This window comes from Colius striatus, chromosome 14 (genome assembly GCF_028858725.1).
Source record: "Colius striatus isolate bColStr4 chromosome 14, bColStr4.1.hap1, whole genome shotgun sequence".
NCBI classification, from domain to species: domain Eukaryota; kingdom Metazoa; phylum Chordata; class Aves; order Coliiformes; family Coliidae; genus Colius; species Colius striatus.
The window spans coordinates 11,790,380-11,813,022 of NC_084772.1; the positions used below are offsets into that span (position 1 = coordinate 11,790,380).

The 22,643-nt window shown below is 38.6% G+C and overlaps 1 protein-coding gene across 1 annotated transcript in view; it reads right to left on the reverse strand.

Moving 5' to 3' along the window:
* The window catches only part of LOC104558430 (neural-cadherin), a 60,572-nt gene that overhangs the window by 4,016 nt on the left and 33,913 nt on the right, over positions 1-22,643 (reverse strand). The window contains exons 16-31 of the mRNA XM_062007602.1: positions 21,830-21,973; positions 20,087-20,370; positions 17,982-19,596; positions 17,339-17,432; positions 15,768-15,952; positions 15,325-15,554; positions 12,053-12,330; positions 10,909-11,123; positions 9,763-9,890; positions 9,032-9,159; positions 6,725-6,848; positions 6,015-6,195; positions 4,289-4,455; positions 3,266-3,530; positions 1,912-2,092; positions 735-979 (exon numbers count right to left, since the gene is read on the reverse strand). Coding sequence (XP_061863586.1) covers positions 735-979; positions 1,912-2,092; positions 3,266-3,530; positions 4,289-4,455; positions 6,015-6,195; positions 6,725-6,848; positions 9,032-9,159; positions 9,763-9,890; positions 10,909-11,123; positions 12,053-12,330; positions 15,325-15,554; positions 15,768-15,952; positions 17,339-17,432; positions 17,982-19,596; positions 20,087-20,370; positions 21,830-21,973 — 4,464 coding nt within the window. The remainder of the gene's footprint in view (positions 1-734; positions 980-1,911; positions 2,093-3,265; positions 3,531-4,288; positions 4,456-6,014; positions 6,196-6,724; positions 6,849-9,031; positions 9,160-9,762; positions 9,891-10,908; positions 11,124-12,052; positions 12,331-15,324; positions 15,555-15,767; positions 15,953-17,338; positions 17,433-17,981; positions 19,597-20,086; positions 20,371-21,829; positions 21,974-22,643) is intronic.

Consider the following 22,643-nt stretch of genomic DNA (forward strand, 5'->3'; position numbering starts at 1 on the left):
AATGATGGTTATTTCATGTTGCTACAAAGATGGAATCAAAACAGTCCACAATACACTTTCATACTCTTACTGAATGTAGCCCAATCAACACTGTGAAAGCCATGAGAAAAATCCTACATCCTTACTCAAGCAAACCGTCACGAAGTGTGAATAAACAAGGAGGGCTCAAAGATGTGATCCTTCCTCACTAGTGAGATCCTTGTCTTTCCTCTTCTTTTTGAGACCCAATCTCTAAGCTTGAAAATGGCTGAAGAAGCCCAAAGCAGCTGCTAGGAGCTGTGACACTCCTGGTAGGAGGCAAGAGACTGCTCCTGAGTGATCAAGTGTATTCCCGTTGGACAACATTTTTCTCCTAGACTGAAAGATCTGTCTTGCACTCTGCAGTATTTTAAATAATTCTTATCTGGCAGCAATTTTCTACTCTTGCTGTTCAGTTGAACTTGCTTCAAATTATGCACCTGAACAGTTCCTTAGCAATTAAGTGAAAACATGCAGAATACAAAACTGCAAAGGCTTTCCATTGCTCACAGTATCGATTCACTCAGCAATAGATGCACATGGGAAGAAAAAGAAGTTACTGATGGAGGTGAGACCATGGCAAAGAAATGAAGGCAGAGCCAAGTCTCCATCAGAAAACCCAGTTTTTCAGCAGGAGGATGAGATAACGATGACTCAGGACAAGATGGATAAATGAGTTCACCACAGGTAATACAGGATGTAGTTGCCATAACTACCTAACAGTGCCAAAAAGCAAATGCAGATGGCAAACATGGAATTAAAGCTCAGGCCTGTGTCCTTGTGGAAGATGGCCAGTGTGATTTCACAGTGACGGCCCGTGTAGCCATCGGGGCAGTGGCACTGGAACTTAGTTGGAGACTGCGAGGTGCAGGTGCCGTAGTTACAGGGCCTTTGAGCACACGGCGTGTAGACACACTGTCGCCCAGTGGCATTCTCCATCACCATGTGGCCCGGGGGACAACTGACAAGACAGAGGCACAATAAACCATTAAACTTCAGAAAAGTAGGCATGAAAGACAGTGTTAAAGATTTTAAAACAGTCTTTGAAGATACTCTGTATACAGTTGCTGAAGTAGCTATGAGCAAGTTACTTAGAGTAATTACAGGACTCTAGTCTTTTCTCCAGCAGTCACACAACAGTGAGCTCCACAAATCTAAACCCTTACCTCCGGGGCTTTCAGAACCTGAGTAGTTTCACTGGCTTCTGCAAGACTACCCATGTGAAGAACAGCTGGATTAAGGCCTGCAGTTCTGTCTAGGCAGAACAAGCTCTTTGTATTTCCATCACAGTGAACTTCCAGAAAAAACACATCTCTAGAAAACTCCGTTTGTGTGGGCAGTGGCAGTCCAGAATGCTTGAAGTGCACATTTGCACAGCACAACTAATGTGTTGTCTTAACCTTGGCCCCTCTGAGCTTAACAATGAGGTGCTTCTAACAACTTGAGTGGCCCAAAAGGGAACAGAGGTCACAGCTTAAGGCGATGTGAAAGGTTAAGAACTAACAAAGAAAGCACAACAACGCTGCACGTGCTTTGCCCAGCAGCCATGCCAGTGCCCAGACCCACTCCACACAGCACACTCACTTGTCCTGGTTTTCAAAGCTTACATTCTGGATTTGCTGCTACTTTAAACATTTTCATCTGACAGGCAGCTGATGCTGTTACAGGATCAGTAGAGACATGCTGTTTTCCACCAGCTAAAGGCAGTAACCAAAAGGACACCATTCTCTTGAGTGACCTGGTGGCTATGCAGACATCTAGCTTAGTCTTTCACTGTGAGTCAACTGATTTGATGGGATTGCTAATGGCAGCCTTCAAGTTGCACACTTCTTCAGTACCCACCCCTTCCCATCTGAATCTGGAAGGCTTTGTGCTTTTATTTCTATCAATTACCTGCATTCATGCATCATCCACAAATCAATACAAATAAATTCCTGGCTACAAGGGTTATTCCTACAAGCCTCTGAAGAACATCCTTCTTTGACGGCTTGGGCACTTAATACTGACACCAGCTCCTTCACATGAGTATCCAGAGGGATCCTGTAGTTATTGAATCTGACGTCCTTCATACATCCTGAGGCAAGGCATGAAGAGACTGTATTAAAAGCCATTCAGCAAGAAGGATTTGAAGCAGCTGTAAGACTTGGCAGTTTAACAAAAGGCCCAGAGTTTAAACCTGGGACTGAATTACCTAAACTTTCATATCTTTGTTCTCTGTTTTTTTATTGAATTTGTTAAATGTTCATCAAGATTCCCAACATTTTCCACAAGAACCAAGTGCTGCTGCAGGCCCCTATCTGCTTGTATTCAAGACAGCAAAACGTATACCCTTTCATTATGTTCTCAATAGGAAAGTCCAAACGTTGTGGGAAAGCTGTTGTATGTGGAAAATCTGTTATATTTGTCAATGTGTACTAGTATAAATTGTGTGTTTTGGTTGATTAATTGGTGTGTAAATTGGTTGATTTTAATGATAGTTTACAGTTCAGCCACAAATAATGGTGAAAGAGCCTTGGGTCACTGACAGAAATGCCATACTGAAGATGTGTGGCATTAATTTCATATGCATAAAAGCACATATAACTTGATGAATTGAGCATATTTTATAACTTCAAAGCCCTTAAAGTTTCAGCTGCTTAGCAACAGCAATAATTGCCCTAATTAAAATGATCTTCATGTAACCATTTGACCTCCTCAATCTATTTACTTAAATACTATTATTCCCATAAATAAAAGTTCAAAATATGCTCCCTAGTTCTCAGTAGAAACTTTAGTTATTGGAATACTTCTAGTGAAACAATAGAAAACAATCTTTTTCTAAACAATGTGACACATTTCTGTTGTAAGATGTTATTCTATTTAATGCATAACTTTTTATACGTTTTCTCCTTGCACTTCTATGTCACTGAAATACTTTTTTTCTGGTGAAAACATGACAATCTTTTTTCAGCTGGATTTACTAGAATCTGATTCAACACACAGATGTGGCAGCAGGATACCAGGCACATTTGACCAAGTCATGCTGTGTATCCTCCTTGTTGATATGAGAGATGTGCTGCCTAACTGTGCTTCACTTATACTGTGATTTTCAGGCAAAGTTTATTTGTGCCTTTTGCAAAAGGGTCCTGCAAGAAATCTGATTGCTTTAGGCTCTATGTAAAGTCTCTCAAAATATGTCCATGTGGTACCAATAAACTTTCATTTTCACACATCCACGTCCTGAACAGTCAGATCGAGAATTCCTCACCTTGAAAACTCTTGTTTTGACTGAATGGGTAGGTGTTTCCAAGGACCAAGCTGCTGGGGTCAATCACAATCTCTTTGTATATTCCTGCTGCTTTCACAATTTCTCTCTTCCCACCTCCTTCATAAAGGCGAAGAGTAAACTCATTTTCATTTCTCTCCAGTGTGACATGATGCCATTCACCATTATCAATGTGGTAGGAGGGAAGTTTTACAGAATAGTCTCCATCACCCAGATTATATGAGACCACTAAGAATCCCTGAACAACCTTGTGAATAATTAACAAAGTAGTAAGAAAAAAAGAAGACAAGTCATGACCTGACATTTTGTATTGATCTGCAACTGTCACATTACTTGAATTAAGACTTGTATGTAATCATCACTCTTAAAGCATTTGTTCAAACTTAGGGTATGTTTACACTGAATATACAGTGTAATATAGCACTTCAGGTGCTACTAAGCTAGACAAACTAAATACAAGTAGCAGTGTACTCACAGCAGCATGTAATTAGCGTTATTTTACCCTGCTTCTCTCTTGGCCAAATTTATGGGGTTCTTTAAATCTGGTGTATCACTTCTACATCAACAGCTCAAACCAGCTTAGTTGAAGAGGTGACTCGTTCAGTGGTATGTGTAAAACGAACAGGTTGACATTTTGAGAGTCTGACATCACTGGAACTGCTACAGGCACCCTTCTTGTTAGGATCTCAGCTATGCAGAATCAGCCACACCTGACCATGACTGAACAGGCCACAAGGGCAGGTACACTACTTGTCCTATTCTGCAAGCTACACCACACTGGCAAAACATTCCTTTGAAATCCAGTGAGATACCATGACTGTATGGTCAATATCGTAAGTGAAGGATCAGATCTCTAAGTGTCCATTAAAGAATACCAACATTTTCTTGCTTAGCATAAGGTTGTCAGTTCTATTTCCTGCTCCTAAGCTAACGTTTCTCTGGGCTGACTATTCACCAGCATCGATTTCACTTGATCCTGCTACTGCCCAGGCTGTCTCTGCTCACCTGTAGGGTGATGTGCTCATCCTTACTTCGAGACAACATGCTGGTGATGACACCGTCAGGCTGTCGTGTCCTAATCATGGCTTCAAAGAGCATCCTGCGGGCAGGTACGCTGATGGGGAGCTGATAGCGGATGTGACTTCCTGGCCCAAATGTATATTCCTTGGCAACTAAAGAGACATGACAAAGACCTTTAAACCATTTTGCAGGGAGAGGGAAATACTATTGTTTCCATTATTTTCATCATAAGTTGAAAGTTAAAAAAAAAACCAATTAGCATGCACAGCATGGATGCACAAGACAGAATTTGTCTGCTGGGAAATGTTTGTCTACTTCCACAGCTTCCCCAGTCACTCCCCTCCTTCATTTCCCTCTGTAAAGAAGACATCTCCCTCCTGAATTCAATGCTCTTTCTTGCAATGTTTGTACACTATAACAGCAAGAAAGCAGAAACTCTGACCAAGTGCAGCAGGGCACATCTCCCTAGTGAAAAAGTACAAGCTGAAGGTCACACTGTTTTCTAGGGGCAAAGGCTGTTACACATCAGCCTGACTCAACTATCTCCAAGAATAACTTGGGAGGATGAGAAAATTCCTGAGCTAGCGAGCAGTGAAACAGACATCTCAGAGGTTACATTTGTTGCTGGACACTAGATATTCTTGCTACCTCTACAGAGACATAAATTCAACAAAAAGATGACTGTCAGACAATCCCTTTATTCTATAAAAGCTCAGTCCCATTTCTGTGGGGTGTGAGAGGATTACGGCATACTCTCCTTTGGTGTGTGTTTGCCCCTTTGAGCAGGGACACCCCTCAAGGCTACCCTCTGGAGCTGAGAGAAAGAGAATTGCCCGCTGTCTTTGACATGGGTGAATAACATCATTCTCTAGAAAGAAGTATTCACTATAAAATAAGCTAGTTTTAAACTGTTAATTCAACTAATAATAAATAGCTGCCGTACTAGTATCATGTAGTGTGTTCCTCTAACCCCCTGCCTACTAAAACAGAAAACCCTCATTGTTATCCTGATTCAAACGGTATATGAAATATACAATTCCAACACTCATATTATTCTGTAAAAATAAAATTCCATTTTACTATACCCTCCGAGTCTGTCATCACCAAGGGAACACCAAGACAAGAGACTGCAGACAAGTACAAGCACCAGGACAAATTTTCACATCCTGATAATTTCTAGTTATCTTTTTTCTGCAAACTTTGGCTCCATTAGGGCTAAAGAAAAGATCCTACTGTACTGAAAGCACAGATCCTTAAGCCAATGGAGTCCCCTCCATATACCAAGAGAGCAATACTTTCCAATTGCTATTGTGCAGTTCTAGTTCTGCACAGTAAGTGGTATTGGCACACTCACATTTAAGTTTTAGGCTATCAGATACTTCTGAGAGTGTAAATAGATGTAACTTTTTAAATTGTGATGAGAACAATTAATTTTGTTCACAACTCTTTTGTCACACAGTGTGCATTATACAGGTACTGTACAAACACACCCCCTCAGGACTAAAGAAATGAGCTGGTACTGAGAAACTAATTTCTCAAAGGGAAATAGAAAATAACTTGTTTCAAATCACAAGTAGCTGCAATGAAACATGGCTTTACACAATGTAAACATCAGAAACCACCTTAGCAATCGTTACCTGTAACATTTTAAGTGTTCTGTATTGTAAAATTTACCAGCCTATCAACAGCACACCAGAAGAACACACCTCACCTTTGTCACATCGATAGCCATAGTAACCCGGCAAACAGTGACAGGCGAACGAGCCCCAGTCCCCAAGACACCTCCCGTGAATACCGCAGGAAGAAGCCCCCATGGTGTCACAGCTCCCATCCGTAAGCGTGCAGCCAGGGAAGCTGTTCAGGGACTCTGCAGGAGACTGAAGGTCATATACCTTCAAGAGAAAATTGTGCTTAACACTTTGTTCTTCAACAGCAACAACTACACCATCTCACAGTCTGTTCTTCATCTGCACGGCTTAAGATGCTAAGTTGGCTTTGTAACATTCAGATTGTAACTTATTTTACCAAGACCATACTTTACCTTTGAATAAACTCAACTGACTAAAATCTCTAGTATTTCCTAACGAAGCAGGGAGCTGACATAAATATACTATTACAAAACTGCCATGCAGAAGTTCCCTGAATGCTCAAAGAGCTTGGAAGACAGCTGCATGAAGAAGGGGATAAACAAAGACAATGGCTCACAAATTAATCTGTTTGGAACTGAGAAATAACTTTTCAAGGTAGTTACTTCTAATTATGGCAGAAAAATCCAGGATTGTCTTCTATTTCACACTGACGCATGCAGGCACTGAAAAGACTGATGGAGGCTAAAGTTTCAGATAGAATATGAATCTCCCCAAAATTTTATGACAAAGGAGAGTACCCTTTTGCTAAAGCAAAATGTTACATTTCTCTTACCTGAGTATCCAAGATGAAATTGCGCAAACAACCAGAAAAGTGCTTGTGTAGCAACTGGGGGTAGGAATATGGCAACGACTCTTTCACACCACCCAGCTGCAGAACGTGGTTCGCATTCAAATGCCTTCAAAATTTACATGAAAAATAAACATAGATGTGAATTTATCTTCAAACACAGGCATCAAATAACATGGCAGGTAAATAAACTTCTACATTGCACTTGCAAATAATAGAGGCTTTATAAAATAACAAAAGAATGGAACTATTTGATGGGCATCTCTCTCTGACATACGGTCAGTCGGTGAGCACAAGCTGGCCCTTTAAAATCAAGGGTCATTTATTTTTTAAACATGACAATGGAGCCTATTGGGTGTCTAACTGTGAGACTTGATTACCATTCAGGTATGTTTGTGTTCAAGTCAGGAACAGCTGGGATATCCCAGACACTATATTCTCCTTCAAGTGCTTCTGTGTGCACACATTCATCCTATTGTAGCAATACTACAACAAACTGGTTTGTGTCTGATAAAGGCCAGAAGCCTAAAAGTTGTGGTTAAAAGGTACAGTACATGTGCCCAGGCTTTGCAATGTCTCCTTGTCACCTCCTAGAGTCAATGAATTCTGTATATTTAAGTCCTCACAGACTCTATTTTTCTTTTTTTTTGTTTTCATATCTTCCCATATTTTCCCCATTTTGGTGTGGCCCTTTCATGATCAGGAGTGCTCCCTGCATCTGCTGACAAGGCTTTTCTTAGTGCTGGAACTATCTATTCCACAGCTCAAGTATCTTTATTAGTACAAAGGCTTCCCTAAAATATAACCTGAGTATTTCTCATTGTAACTAAAAGCCTTGTATAGAAAAGATTGTCTGAATCCTCTTCATAGTATTCCTTTATATATACTGAGATCTACCATATCTCTCCTCAATTTTCTCTGCTTTCACTCCAGTGACCTCAATTCCTTCATTTTTTATAGGTTTTATTCTCCAGGCAAGCTGATTACAGTCATTGCTCTTCTCTGGACTACACCCAGTTGGTACACATCTACCCTACATTGTGATGCACAAACTGGACCCAGGACTCCAGCTGAGGCCCAACAGTGCTAATCAGAGTGGAAGAATTACGTCCATGTCTTAGAGACCTACACATGTTGAGGTATTACTGTGTAGTGCTTGCCTTTTTCACCTTAACGTCACATGGCTGACTCACTTTCCAACTACCACCTGTATCTTCTACTGATGCTATCAGGTGTTCCCTTCTCTGCATTTCTGAGGCTGGTTATTTCTGTCCATGTGCAGCACTTGGCACTTTGCTGTAGAGGAAAAATATGGTATATTTCCAGGTTCTCTCACCAATTTGCTGAGATAACTTTTAATTCCAAGCCATGCCCTCAAACATACTGATCAGTGACGACTCTCAGCATGGGGTCATCAGCAAAGGCAATAAGCATCAGTCCAAAGGACTGAAGTATACTGAATCCAAACCACTGCAGAATGTAGCTGAATAGATCCTTCTACTTTGAATATAATAATTGCTTTTTGAACCAAATTTTCCAACTTTTTCAGTTTTAACTGAGGCTAAAGGCTGGCACAATAGTACAACTGATTCAAACCAGAGTCCTTATCACATCGTGGCTGTATTGCTTTGCTGGAAATCAAACACAGATGGATTGCAAATCTCACCATAAGCCACTGCAGCCCATGATCAGGCACAGCAGCAGCAGCTCACTTAAACTGTATTGGTACAGTTCATACCAATACACCCAGCAGTGAAGTCAGCAGTCAAGGTATGGATACCTGTGCACTTCCTCTGACTCTGCTACAAGGGCAGTAACCTCGGATCAGTCAGAGACCTCGATGCCTTAGTCTGCCTTAATACTTTTGCCAAAGGTTGTTAGGAGGAGCCCTCAGACTTACCCTAATCAGATACGAAGTCTGGTTGAAAATTCAAAGTTATTGCCATTAAAAACTCAAAAACTAATTTTGTGAGGATTTCAAGAACAGTCTTACAGTGGCTTGATAAAAAGAGAGAAATCCTGTGAGTAAGGCATGGTACACAAAACCCACAAAAGCTCCAGTATCAGCCATATAGTGTTCTGGGGTTGTCATTCAGTATTGATACATTACTCAGAGGAAGACCAGTTCCTTAACATTTGTTTAGTGCTTTAAGGTCCAGACTTAGCCCAGAGGTCCTAGGGAGAAGAAAATGCTTTTACGCTCCTAGCCATTAATAACTGATTCCATTTGATAGGTAAAATGTCCTAAGGCCTTAGAATAAACTGTCTTTCAGTCAGTCTCCAGAAATGTACCTTGTCCTTCGTGGAACAGACCCAAAGACTTCACAATTTGTACGATCTTCCGTGGATAGCCATTTGCCTACTCCCTCTATCTCTGAAACAACAGCTGCACTGCAGTGATCCAAAGTGAATCGAACATCCTACACCAAAACATAGGATTGTTGAATTAACAATTTCTGTAAAACTCAGTAAACAAGTTACATCAAATATTCATCTTTTTCTTTCCTCATCAAGCAAAAAGGGTTTGTTTTTTAACTGTTCATTTACCATACTGCAGTAAACAGTAAAGCCAAAATGGAACCATTTAACAAAAGAAGGCAGTTAACTCTACATTTAATTTATGCTTCTGAGTTGTTTAACCACTTCCTCAAAAACAGTAACTTACTTGCAAATAAATACTTATCTGCTTTTGTGCATAGGTAATTGATTTCAGTGTCCAAATGAGTACACTGAAAGCACAAATTATAACTAAGCCTTTACACACACTACACATGTGTTACAGAGTGGAAAAACAAGAAAGAAAGACCCCTCTGCCCCCAGAATATGGATTATAATGTAGGTAGATCTGGAATTGACAATGCTGTCTTCCCAAAATTTGTATCATTTATCAAATCTACAAGCACATTTAGAGTAATATATATAATAACCCAATCTGGTTTACCTACTGTCCTGTTTCTGCACAGGCAAATGCTATTGGAAATATAAATATCCTGATGTGGAGGAGGAGAAGTCAAATAACTGACCTGACCATTGGTTCTGACTTCAAGTCGATGCCATTTTTTGTCTGCTACATTCAGATGACTTGGAAACTGCAGCATCACGAAGCCTGAGCCATGGCTCATCTTCAGTACAGGAATACCACCAGAGAGTTCTAATACAACATGAAAAAGAAATTAAATTCAGCTGTGAGATAATCTTTCCATTTTGGATGTCTCAGCAGCTAGTGAATGTACTGATCTGATGGTTATTGCTAGTTACATGAAGTGGGGTTCACTATAGAAATAATTAGAATTAAGTTCTGTGACTTCTAGTTTGCAGAAAGACTCATTCAATCTAGGATTTCATTTTTATCCTATAGATTGTGCCACTTTTGTGTCAAAATTCTGGCACTAATTCCTGATAAGCAATTAGCAACTACATAACACTATAAAGCATTTAGCACACGTGGGTTTTACCCCTTTCCATCTTCTACTCAAATTTACAAGTAACTGCAAAGCAAAGCAAAAAAGAGTTTAATGATGAACAACATCCAACAACATTACCTTTCAATTAATTAGGAAAATGTAAAATACCAACCATACTGTGCATCTGGTATATTAATTCACAAAAAAAAAAAAAAGCTGTAGTAACTTTGTTAATATGTGCCAGCATGAAGAACTGAGTTCTACTTGTGTATACATTGTCCTCCAGAGTCACCTGGGGACAGATGCAGCCATTAAATCATTGCCCCTTTAAAAAAAGTGTGCAAAAATGCCCTGTGACCGTAAGCGGTATAAGTGGAATCTTTTTTTCTCACCAAACTAGATAAGAATGACATGCACCTGAGATTGCATTAATCACATAATATCTATCTTCCAAGTACCTAAATTCCTTTATAGCACTACAGTTTTCCTAGGAGAATTATTGTTTGACATACATCAATCTGTCTATTTTGCTTTCCCCTTCATTTCTACAACTCTGCGGCGGACTAAAACCCATAGGTGCAGGGTACAAAAATAGATCTCAAAGATGAAAGATCTATTAGGAAATGCTTCAACATATTTTCAAACCAGAAAATAAATTCTCTCTTAAGATGGAAAGGCAGAATTCATACTCTTAACTACTAGACTGTTGACACCAACTCATTCCCAAAAGACATTTAATTTTGTCAGATACGTTTGTAGAAGTACCTATTGCAATAAAGTTTTCTGAAGTCTCAGGTTCTGGATTTGATAAAGGACCACTATATAGTAAAAGTCCATCTGGAACCACAGTAATAAACTCTAGAGAGAGTGAGCTTTCAAAACAAGGCCTGATGGGACGAAACCATGCATAACCATTTCCATGGAAACTATGCTTAGTCTGCTGGCAGTCTGGTCCATGAAACGCAGCAGGACAAAGACATCTGAAAGAGCACAAAGAAGAGTCAAAATTCCCCAATATACAACTTTCTGTTCATTTTATATGTCACAAATGCAGCGTTTCAATCACAGTGAAGAAACAGCAGTGAAACAATAAGGATTTTAGCAGTCTCAAAAGTGCTTGGCAATTATTAAAATAACTCAAGATTACAAAGCATTTTTATCCACTATTACTATCTCCAGCAAAACAATATTTTTGAGGCCATGTTTTTGAGAATAATAAATTATTTCCCTAAATAAGTAAAACAGAACACAATGCATCATTTGGTCAATTACTTTACTAGAAAAAAAAACACTCAGAGAGGTTCATCCTGAGCTAGAATAAACCAGTATAATTTTACTAAAGGAATACTGGTATGTGCCAGGTAATGCGAAGCAAAGTTTCCTGTCTTATGTTTTCTAAGATCTTACCCATTGTTTAAACTACAATTCACTCCCCCTCATCCCTACTGCTACCACTGAAATTTACCTTTATTATCACTCTGCTGGAAAAGAAAAAGAAGACAACAGAGTGTGCTGCCCATTCCTTCATGCTGAATTAGGTGCTCTTAAGTAAATGGACACATCTTAATTATACCGCTGTTTTTCCCCAGGGTTTTCTCTCTTACTCAGACACTATTTCCAGCACTTTCAGGACTACAGCACCATTAGTGGGCCGCTAGTAAAAACCCTGCTGCCATTAGGTTTATGCTCCAGTGCATTCATGGGTTTTTAGTCAGAAGTACGTTTCTCCTCTAGTCAGAAGTACATTTATTATTTTTTTAGATCTGTATCTTGTGGAGGTTTTTTTGTTTCTCCTTCAATCAGAAGTACATTTATGATTTTTTTTTAGACCTCTATATCTTAAGCTCCACTGAACACTTTAAACCAGAAGAAAAAAAAGTAAGAGAATATGCAACATAAGTTTCCTCACCTGTAACCATTCAAAGTGTCAATACACACACCACCGTTGAAGCAAGGGCTTCGAGGGTAGGAGGAACAGGACTGATGAACTCGGTCCCTGGCTGCACAGGTGCAGACCGCACTGACGGTGGTTGTCACTGAGACAAAGGACACACTTCCAGTATCCATCACGGTTGGGATGTCACTCACAGTGAGGTGGTTGGTACAATCACTGCCTTCACTACAGTTTGCACTCCTACATTCATCTACATCGATCTGTGAAATGTTCAATTGCAAAGCTGTCTGGATCTAAGAGAAAATAGAGATTAACACATCACAGGTCTCACCCTAATAGAATGTTTTGAAATGCTTTTATTTTCTTGAGTATTAATTAGTAACATCCCTGACTACACAGATGAGCAAAATTATTTGACAAATACATTGAAAAAAAAATAGAAAACATTTGTAGTAGCAGTATTTCCTAAAAACACCATCATTGACATGGTTGACTGTGATCATGCTAAACCTGCACTAGCTTACTACCATTATTTCCAAGGATCAAAAGCTCTGAGAGCACTGATACTCCACCTCCCAAGCTGTGTTGTCTGCGTCATACTTCCCTGCATTCTCCCAGGAACTGGCTTGGTTTAGCTCAAGCCAGGATAAAAATTGTCCCTGTGAGTTATACCCAGATATTATTTCTTATGTTCCCTCACACATAAGGGTACAGACACAGGAAACTGCGGGGCTGAGCTGCATTTAGTAATCTTGTCCGCAGCCAGTGGTCTGACAAGTCTACCTTGTAGGAATTAGGAATCAGTCAACAGATTTGTGCCCTATAGACTTACTTTTAACATCAAATGGTCTGAAACAAAATAGTTAACTCAGCACATTGAATACTTTATTCCATTCTACAATAACCTTTGTTAGTTCATTGTTTTTATCATTAACAGGAGCTGCACCTGAAAGCATAAACATCCAAATAAAGAGCAGAGCAACAGTGTTTCTGCAGTTTGCACTTTGTAATTTAGGCAGCCCAAAATAGGACTGGTAGAAAGCAAACAAGCTTTCTGCTCACAATAAGCCTGAGGACAACAAAGCTGCCATTTCAGACCTGTTGTATTTCAGCCAGTAGCCTACTCATATGACTACATTATCACTAGGTTTGTTCCCCAGCACAACAGCTTTCTTCCTTCTACTTGTTTGGGGATTTTGCATAGATACCTATAAAGCTTCAGAATTTGATTGGTATTTGGTGATTCAGAGACATTAAAATGATGTGTATTTAGTGCAAGAGACCTCAACCCTCTCATAGTGGTATACACCGAGGTATCAGACTTAGACTCTCTTTATTTATACACTTAATATGTATTTTTTCAAATGATAAAATGTATGACAAATATCTTAACAATAAGATTTGTAAAGATCAAAACAAATACATAAATACTAAAGTGCTTTTCTTTTTTTCACTTGTGCAGTCATCTCAATTCACCACTGTAAGAACTTTGACCTGTATAAACTATTGTCTGTATATCCTCAAGTATCATAACATGTATTGAAAAACATGTCCCCAAAGGCAGAAAATGTACTTTATAATGACATGATGCATCCTGTCAATGCAGTTTCGTGCCTGCTGCCCACATCTATCACCATTAGTGGAGAGTCTATAATGCACATCTAGACAGCCATGTAATACTGTTAGAGAAAAACACAGTGCATATAAACAACCTTGGCTCCTTTACAGTATTAGGATGGATTATTTTTCTGCTAAATAAAAATAGCTGTTGTAAAGCTGTATCCCAAGGAGGTAATGCAAACATATTATTTATTTAACAAGTAAATGAATAATTCCACTGCTAATTACTTATTTTCTATATTTATAGTTAAATGCATGTACAAAAACTACTGGAGAAATTCTCTAGCTATGATTGTTTTTCTGTAAACTATTGGTGATTACTCACTAGACCTATTCGTTAAATATTGAGAGGTGATATATAATTAATACAAACATATTTTTTCATTAAAATATGTGAAGCAATCCCCTTGTTACCTCTTTGATGAATTCACCTGCCATACATTGTGGCACAGAATATTTGAAATCTGTGCAATTTTCTTTATTGTTGTTGCAGTAATTCAATAAATATGAAAAAAACCCCAGTCATTATGCTTCATGAATACTATCTGTCTCTGGAATTTCCTACTTGGTCACTGTGAAGAGTCTCAGAATCCACACAATTACTTAAGATACACTAAGATGTAGGCAGGTGGTAAAGTTGAGATATGCCTGTTCACTTCCCAGAATCAGGCAGACCCTGCACTTAAGATGTGCCACGTATTAAAACCCCACAGCCACAAATGACGTCAGGAAGTGCTGCCTTGTCCAGGGCAAGCTACAAGCTGAGCAGCAGCCTCCTGCCTTTGTGCAAGGCAACAGCTCTACTGTCTGTTCAGCAGCACCTGTAGGACTTCAGCAAAGTCAAAATCTTGAGTATTACAAAAAAAATAGCAGTGGATCAAGACAGATAGCATCTGGGTAACTGAGTTAAGAAAGAGTGCAGGATCTGGAAGAGAGGACAGTTAGGGAACATCAGGAAGGGGAAGAAAACATCTTACATTCAAATATATTTTCCCACTTATAACAGTAAAAAAAGTTGGGAGCGTGCATCACTTTGTATTTTAAGTTGTCCTTTGGTGAGTTAAATACAATAACAAAATTTTCTGTCTCTATTTCACTCATCTCTTTTGAAACTCCTCTTCTAACCTGCATATTTCTTCCCACAGAGTTTTTTCTATTAAGTGTAATCCCTTCTTGTGCAACAGAATTTCTATCTGTGCACCATCAACCCTCTCTGTAAGTGTATAGCCACAAGCTGATGATTTGGGTATTTCCATCAGCATCTGGAATAACTAAAAAACTGCCAAAAAAATGTTAAGACATTCTCTGTACACCAGCACTATTTTGGCTTCTAAGGATTCTTCTGATTTCATATTCAGAAGTTGGAAAGACTGCAGAATGAAACATTAACTGAAGAAAATACAGGCAACTGTGCCATGATGGGAATGGAGAACCATCCTTCTATGACTTAAAAAATGGCTTCATTTGTTGAACCAGAAGTTAGTATAAACATATAACAATAGTATGTATGAGACTAAGAAGTGACAAAACCAAGTTTTTGTCTTGAGCAAAGCAAAAAGCCCACCAAACCTTGTCTGTAGATTTATTATTCCACTGAGATTCTGAGATTTTGGATATACACTCTACAAACTCAGTATCTGGGTGAATGATAACCCTACAGAATGTACCTCATTTTTATATGCTGCCATCTCAGCGTGCAGTTTCTCAGGTCTGTAATATGCCAAACCACCACGGACTGCAAATCTTACATCTGTCTGTTTTCCATCAATGTTCATCACGCTGAAGACAATGACATCACTAAGCTTAGCAGGCAATATTTTTCCTAGTAATTCCTTGAACTTGCCATGCCTTGTTTTGCCGTGTTCATCTCCCCTTATGAACTCCTCTGCTGTGACATCTGAGTTTGGGATTGAAAAACAGACAAACGTTAAATACTGGGAGACCACAAGATAATTTCTCATTTTATTCTTATTTAACAATATGGAAACATATCAGAAAGTTCCCTACAGTCATAAGTAAAATCAAATATTGATATAATAACACCTACAGCAAACAATCATTCGGTTACAGAAGCAACTGATATAAACTCTTATCAGCAAATAAAACTAACCTAACAGACGCACAGTGGCTGAGTTTTGTATGGCTTCATTTTCCAGCTCTTTGACATGAATTTGTACTGTAGATATAACATCAGGACAAACTCCATCAGAAACTCTAACTTTTAAGTTGTATATTCCTGGAGGAGTGTTATCCACCATCATCAAAGAACCAGTCCTCCGATTTAATGTGAAAGACCTAGACAAACCAAAATTGAGAGCTTACTTTACTCATTGACACAATTCAGAAGGCTTTAAAAGTTACTATAAAGGCAATAGGATCAAAACATTTGGCAATCAACAAACAACCTCAGAAAAGCACCAGAAACACCTTAATTCAGAAGCAACAATTTGCTGAGCTTATAAAAAGATGTTTCTGTCACTTCTAAATCCCCAGACTTCCCAAATCCTGAATAAAAGCCACGTGTACTTGAACCACAGCATTCAACATAGTCATCGGGGGCAGGTCTATGAGATAAGTAACAAAACCACAGTCATTCCAGATTCTCATTTATCCATCTGGAACAAGATAAGGTCTGTATCTCTTTTTTCTATAGTAGCTAGCAACAGGACAAGGGGTAATGGAATGAAGCTGGAACACAAAAAGTTCCATTTAAATATAAGAAAAAACTATTTCACTGTTCAGGTGAGGGAGCCCTGGCACAGGCTGCCCAGAGGGGTTGTGGAGGCTCCTTCCTTAGAGGTCTTCAAGGACCCGTCTGGACATGCTCCTATGTGACCTATCTGGGTGAACCTGCTTCTGCAGCGGGGTTGGACTAGATGATCTCTAAAGGTCCCTTCCAATCCCTACCATTCTATGATTCTATGATCTTCATTTGCCACCTCAAAGGGATACTAATCAGTAATTATGGAAATATTCTATGACCACTATTATGGAACGATAACTTTTTGATATGGAAACAGGGGCTGCTGATGAACAGAAAGTCAATCTTTAATTCTGGGCCACACAAAGCTTTTAAACTCTTATTCACAGCAGAGACAAAAAGTCACATTTCTTTTCATATCCACTTCCTGTATTTCAAACAGCATGCAATTATGCTGTATGCCACCTCACTTTATGATACAAATAAATAATGTGTAAGTAGGTATTAAGGATCCAATTCAAAATTTCAATTAACAGAAAAATCTCCACTAATCTAAGACTCATGGGTTTTGCATGGAATTGTAAATTTAGTCATCAACAGAGATCACCAAATTCCCTTCCACTTTTGATGAAATTATTCCATTCCACCCTTTTAAATCTGGGATTTGTATTCCATCAACTCCAATATCTGAGGGCAAGTATTAAAAACCCTGCCTATTTTTAAATTGCATCTTACAGAATGCACATCTTAAAATAAATTAACAATGACATCTGACTAAAAACCAACAGCATGGTGAGATCTTGCATTCTCTTGGAAAAAATATTTCATGCATTAATTTCATAATACCTAGCATTCAGAAGCTACATTCCCTAATATATTCAATAACTTTGGCTTCATCCACATCCTGAACAAGAGAAATACACAGTGAGTAATTACAAAAGCATAAATATTACTCATTTTGACACAAATAAAATTCTCACTTGAGCAGTTTTCCTTCAGAAAGAAATGTTTTATTGTCCCAGTCATCTTGATCTGGTGCAAATACTTCCCCAAGCGCTGTTGCTGACCACTTCCCTGTTGAAAGAAATTATTATAGATAAATGTGCATTTAATTTTTGCTTTTCAGAGCACTTTATATTCTGCCAAAGATTCCTGCTCAGTTTGGTGATGGTTATGATCAAAGACTCTTAAAGTAATACACAGCCTGCCATACAATTTCTGCCAGTTCTGGAAAGGTAAGTACACTATGGATATCACATAGAAGAAGAAAAGCTGAAAACAACAGAAAACAAAACCACAATGACACATAAATACAATTTTATATAAAATATGCAGGCAAAAAAATCACCACATCAGGAGTTAATCCCCACACGTTTCATTGCTACTCTATCATTTCAAAAAGCACACCAGGGGAATCCAGCAAAAGATTGGGAACACCTTCTGGGGTACAGCTGGGAAAGAAGGACATGACTGAAAAAAGGAAATGGGCAAGAAACTACCAAGCTGTGTCAGTTCTTGGCCCATTTTTCAGACTCCCCTGGGCTGTCACAGAAGTGAAACATCCAAGTAGCTGTTCAAAAATAGCAAAAGGACCAATTGATATAATATCCAGATAGCACTTACCTTTGTAACTGTACACATAGACTTCCTTATGGCCAGATTCATGGCAGTTGTCATTTTCATCACCAATTGTTATAGTTAGAGTGTTTGTAGAGCTCATAGCTGGGATCCCACTATCTGTTATAACTACTGGCAGATGAAACACCTTCTGCTTTTCTCTGTCAAAGGGCCTCAAAGCAGTTACAGTTGCTGTGTTATTTCTGTTGTCAGTAAGAGAAAAATCCAAAGAATTCTGATAATCTGGTGGCAATGAAAATGAAAAGGGTGGCCCATTTTCCTCACTGTCTGGATCAAATGCGTGAAGCAGTTTTGATGTATGGTTCATATACACGATTTCAGGCTTCAATCTATTTTCCCAAACTACAGGCATGTACGGTGCCTCAAACCTTGGTCCATTGTCATTAACATCAAGCAAGTTAACCAAAACTGTAATGCTTCCTGTGCGGGCAGGAGTCCCTTGATCTGAAGCTTGCACTACTAAACTGTATGTCTGAATGACTTCACGATCCACTGTATTGGCCACAATCACGTGACCATACTGGTCAACCTCAAACTGTCTCATAGGATCTGAATCTGACTTTATAGAATACACAATGTTCCCATTCAAACCAGAATCCTTGTCTGTAGCTTTCACTGTGGTTACTGTAGTACCTACAGGCATGTTTTCAAAGAAAGGGCCTGTTTGAATAAACTGAGAAAGGAAAACTGGGCTGTGGTCATTAGAGTCTTCAACTTCAATCAGGCACACTGCAATACTAGAAAAATCAAGGTCTTCCACTGTAAGAGTAAGGTTAAACTGCCTTTCACGTGCATTCTCAAAATCCAATTTTTTCTTCAGTCGAATCGTGGCACATTGCCATTCTTTGTCATTCTCAACATAAAACTTCTGGTCTGGGTCTCCCCCAATGATACTGAATACTAAGTCAGCATTTTCCCCAGCATCTGCATCTGTAGCACACACCTGCAGAACTTCCGAGTCAATGGCACTGTTTTCAGGAACCACTGCCTGCCACACCTTCTTTGTGAATTTTGGTACATGATCATTGACATCTGCAACCCAGATCGTGGCAGTGCCAGTTCCTGTTAGTCCGCCCCCATCTCTTGCTTCAACAGTAAGGAAATACTTTTCAGTCCTTTCTCTGTCTAGCATGCCCCCTGCTACGTGGATTGCACCAGTATTGGGATTAATATTAAACGTGTCAGTACCAAACTCATTTTTTACATTCTCTGTTATCCTGTAAGTCAGGACAGCATTAAGACCTACATTTGGATCATCACGATCAACTGCACTCATTTCCATGACTAACGTCTCTGCAGGAGAATTTTCAAAGACACTCCCATTGCAATCATCAGGCATGCACGTGAACATGGGTGCATTGTCATTTATATCCCACACATTAATAATTACATCAGCAAATCCTGTAAGTCCTTCTCCACTTTCATCGGTAGCCAACACAACAAATCTCCACAGTGCTCTCTCTTCCCGATCCAGCATCTTGTGTGAGTAAATGCTGCCTGTTTTCTCATCTATTGTGAAAATATCAGCTGCACCATGCCCATGCAACGAGTATCTCAAATCTCCTTCATCCACACTACTATCAGGATCATTTGCCATAACCTGAAAAAGTTTGGAAAACAAAGACATAGAAAGTATAAAATGTGCAACGACTGCATTATATCCTACATGCTGCTACAGTCTGAAGGAGTCCAAGCAAAAGTATATGACATGCTATTAATACATGCACACCAAACGAATGGCAGGGGGTGACTGAGGGATAATGCAGAGTAGGTAAATATGCTTTGCACTACATTAACAATGTAGATATTCTATTTTTTTTTTTTTTTGCAGAAATAACTAATTTAACTGTGCTATTCTGAGAGTTACTTGAAAATGTTAATGATTTGGTGTTTAGGATCACAAAGGATCCATGCTGCTTATCCTACTTACTATCTTTGCAAATATTTTTCCATTAAATGAAAAAAAAAACACCTCAGTAAAACTAAGTTTCATGAATATATCTGTTCTGGATTATTATTAACATAATTTTATCACAGTAATTTGTGCTCTTTCACTAAAATATTATAATCTCTGAAACTGCATACACTACCTGAAGTACAAAGACTGGTAACCCATCCAGTTCCTCAATTATACTTCCATAGTATTCATTGATAGAGAAAACTGGAGTCTCATCATTTTTATTCATGACATTGATGATGACAACTGCATAATCTTCCCACTTCCCGTCAGAGGCCAACATGTGTATCTCATACATTTTTGTTTCTTCATAATCCAGTGGTTGGGCAATAAAAATGGCTCCTGTTTCTGGTTCTACATCAAGTACTCCTCCTGTGTTTCCGGCTGTGATCTGATATCGTAATTTAGCATTTGTTCCTGTCAATTACCAACAGTGTCAGAAAACACTCATTTCTTGAAGGACACTGAAACACTGGATGTCAAGATGAAGTACAAATCATACAATAAGTGATTTTTGGTACTGCGGTTTTGTGGTCATTTAAAACATGCAGCTATGTCAGCATTTACAATTCTCATATGTCCAATTGTAATTTGTGTTTAATTATAAAATGTGTCTTTCCAATGAACTGTTAATTAATTTACTTATGATCTCTTAAATTCACTGAAGGATCCAAATGACTGGCCAGGGTTATGGGATCAAAAAACCAAGTTCTTATTTGTTAACACTCCCCATCTGAGTTATCATAAAGGGCTTCATACTGTAGAATCATTCCACACTCACATTAATTTATACATAGAATTAACTATCGAACAGGATCATTATGTATCAGGCCAAAAGAGATAGCCCTAATAGAACTTTTCAAAATTTCAGAGGCATTACCAATATGCCAATGTTTTAAAATCAAGTAAAGACTTTTAGCCTTTCTGCAAGCCCTACCTTCACATTATCATTCTTCTCTTCTTCACTTCTTTCATGGCTACATCTTTAGTCATTTACTTTATTAAGAGGAGAGAAATGAAGTGCCACATATCCATCACATCACATCACATCCCCTGATCCAACACTATACAGTAGATGTACAGGCAGCCTAAGAAACAAAGTTCCTTGAGTAGGCAAATCCCCCTTCAGTACAATTTTGCCACCTTTGCCTCAACCTTGAGTGGGTGATGAATTAAACGGAGACAGGATGTACTTGCACTTCACAAGCATATCGACAGAACAGTCCTCTGGGACTTGTGCAACAAAAAAGTATTGTTTCATCACACAGTAAAGATAAATTAGTAGTGCACCATGGCCAAAAGCTGGAAGTCTGTACCATTCCCTCTCTCATTTATGAGCATTGGTTATGTACTTACTTTTTTATGACCTACGGATGAATTCCTGACTGATTTGTAGATACAGCAATATAGGTAAGAACCACTACATGCATTTAAGAAGTCTAGATTAAAATATGAGAATGTGTACAAAAAAAGATAAACCCCCAAAAAAGAACAATACAACTACACCATCCTTAGAGAAAGCAAATGAATCTCACTGAAATCAAGTCTGATTCATTCTAGTTAACCAAGACATTTTTATTGGCACCCATTTGTAAGTAAATTATATTATCTATAATACATTTGTATTTGCTGGCATAGAAATTATTCCATATCATCCCACATTAATGCATTACCTCCTGAAATAAGTTATTTAACTTATGCCTCACAGCTCCATTATGAACTAACGTTCATGCCCGCTGAGTTCACATTTAAAGAAGTTTTAAAATCTAGAGACAAAAAGACATTTTCCTTTCTAGCACTACTAAATGTGTCTTGGTGTGCTGAAATTAACTCATTAATATTTTAGACACAGCTTTGGGTAATTCCAATACTTTACCTTCGTCTTCATCGTTAGCACTGACTGTAATGATTGTTGAGCCCACGTCCTGGTCTTCATCCACATTTACTTCATAGACACTTTGAGTGAAGACAGGCTTGTTATCATTCACATCACTGATAAAAACACGCACGTAGGCTGTGTCTAGAGAGACAAGAAAAAAGAGATTAAAATACTCAGCTGTGCCACTTCTGTCAGCTACAATTCCTTAAACTGTCTAGCTGCACATTAAATGAAGACGAATATGCAGACAATACAGAAACAAACCCTTAGGGTTGTGGACAATATATATACCAACATTACTGAAGAGCACTTGGATATCAAATGAACGTCACATCCAATTTGTTTAAACAGATAATATGTGAATAATTGATGCCTAATATGGCAATTGCACAGATTTTAGTCAAAACTTTTTGTCTTGAAGCCACAAAAGCCAAATCTTACATTGTTATTTAAGCATCGCTGTCAACCAACAATGGGATTTTCTGTCTCAAACTTTCCTGCTTCATACTTCATAATTACCTTTGACCAGATACAGCACCATATGCAGTACTTTGAGAAACATCTCCACTACCCAAAAATCTGTATCCCACAGATAATGGATGCATCTTTGCCAGCTAGAAAATACTCTCTAAACTGTAACTATGAAGCCCTAGTTTTCTTTTAATTTCACAACAAAAAACTTGCCTGATCATCATATAAACTCTCTTTCAGCTCTGATACAACTGTTGCACATAAAAACATTAAAACTCAAAAACAAAACAGAGGTCATTCTTTCAGTTGAAAAAATGAAATTAATCTTGCATTTCAAAGC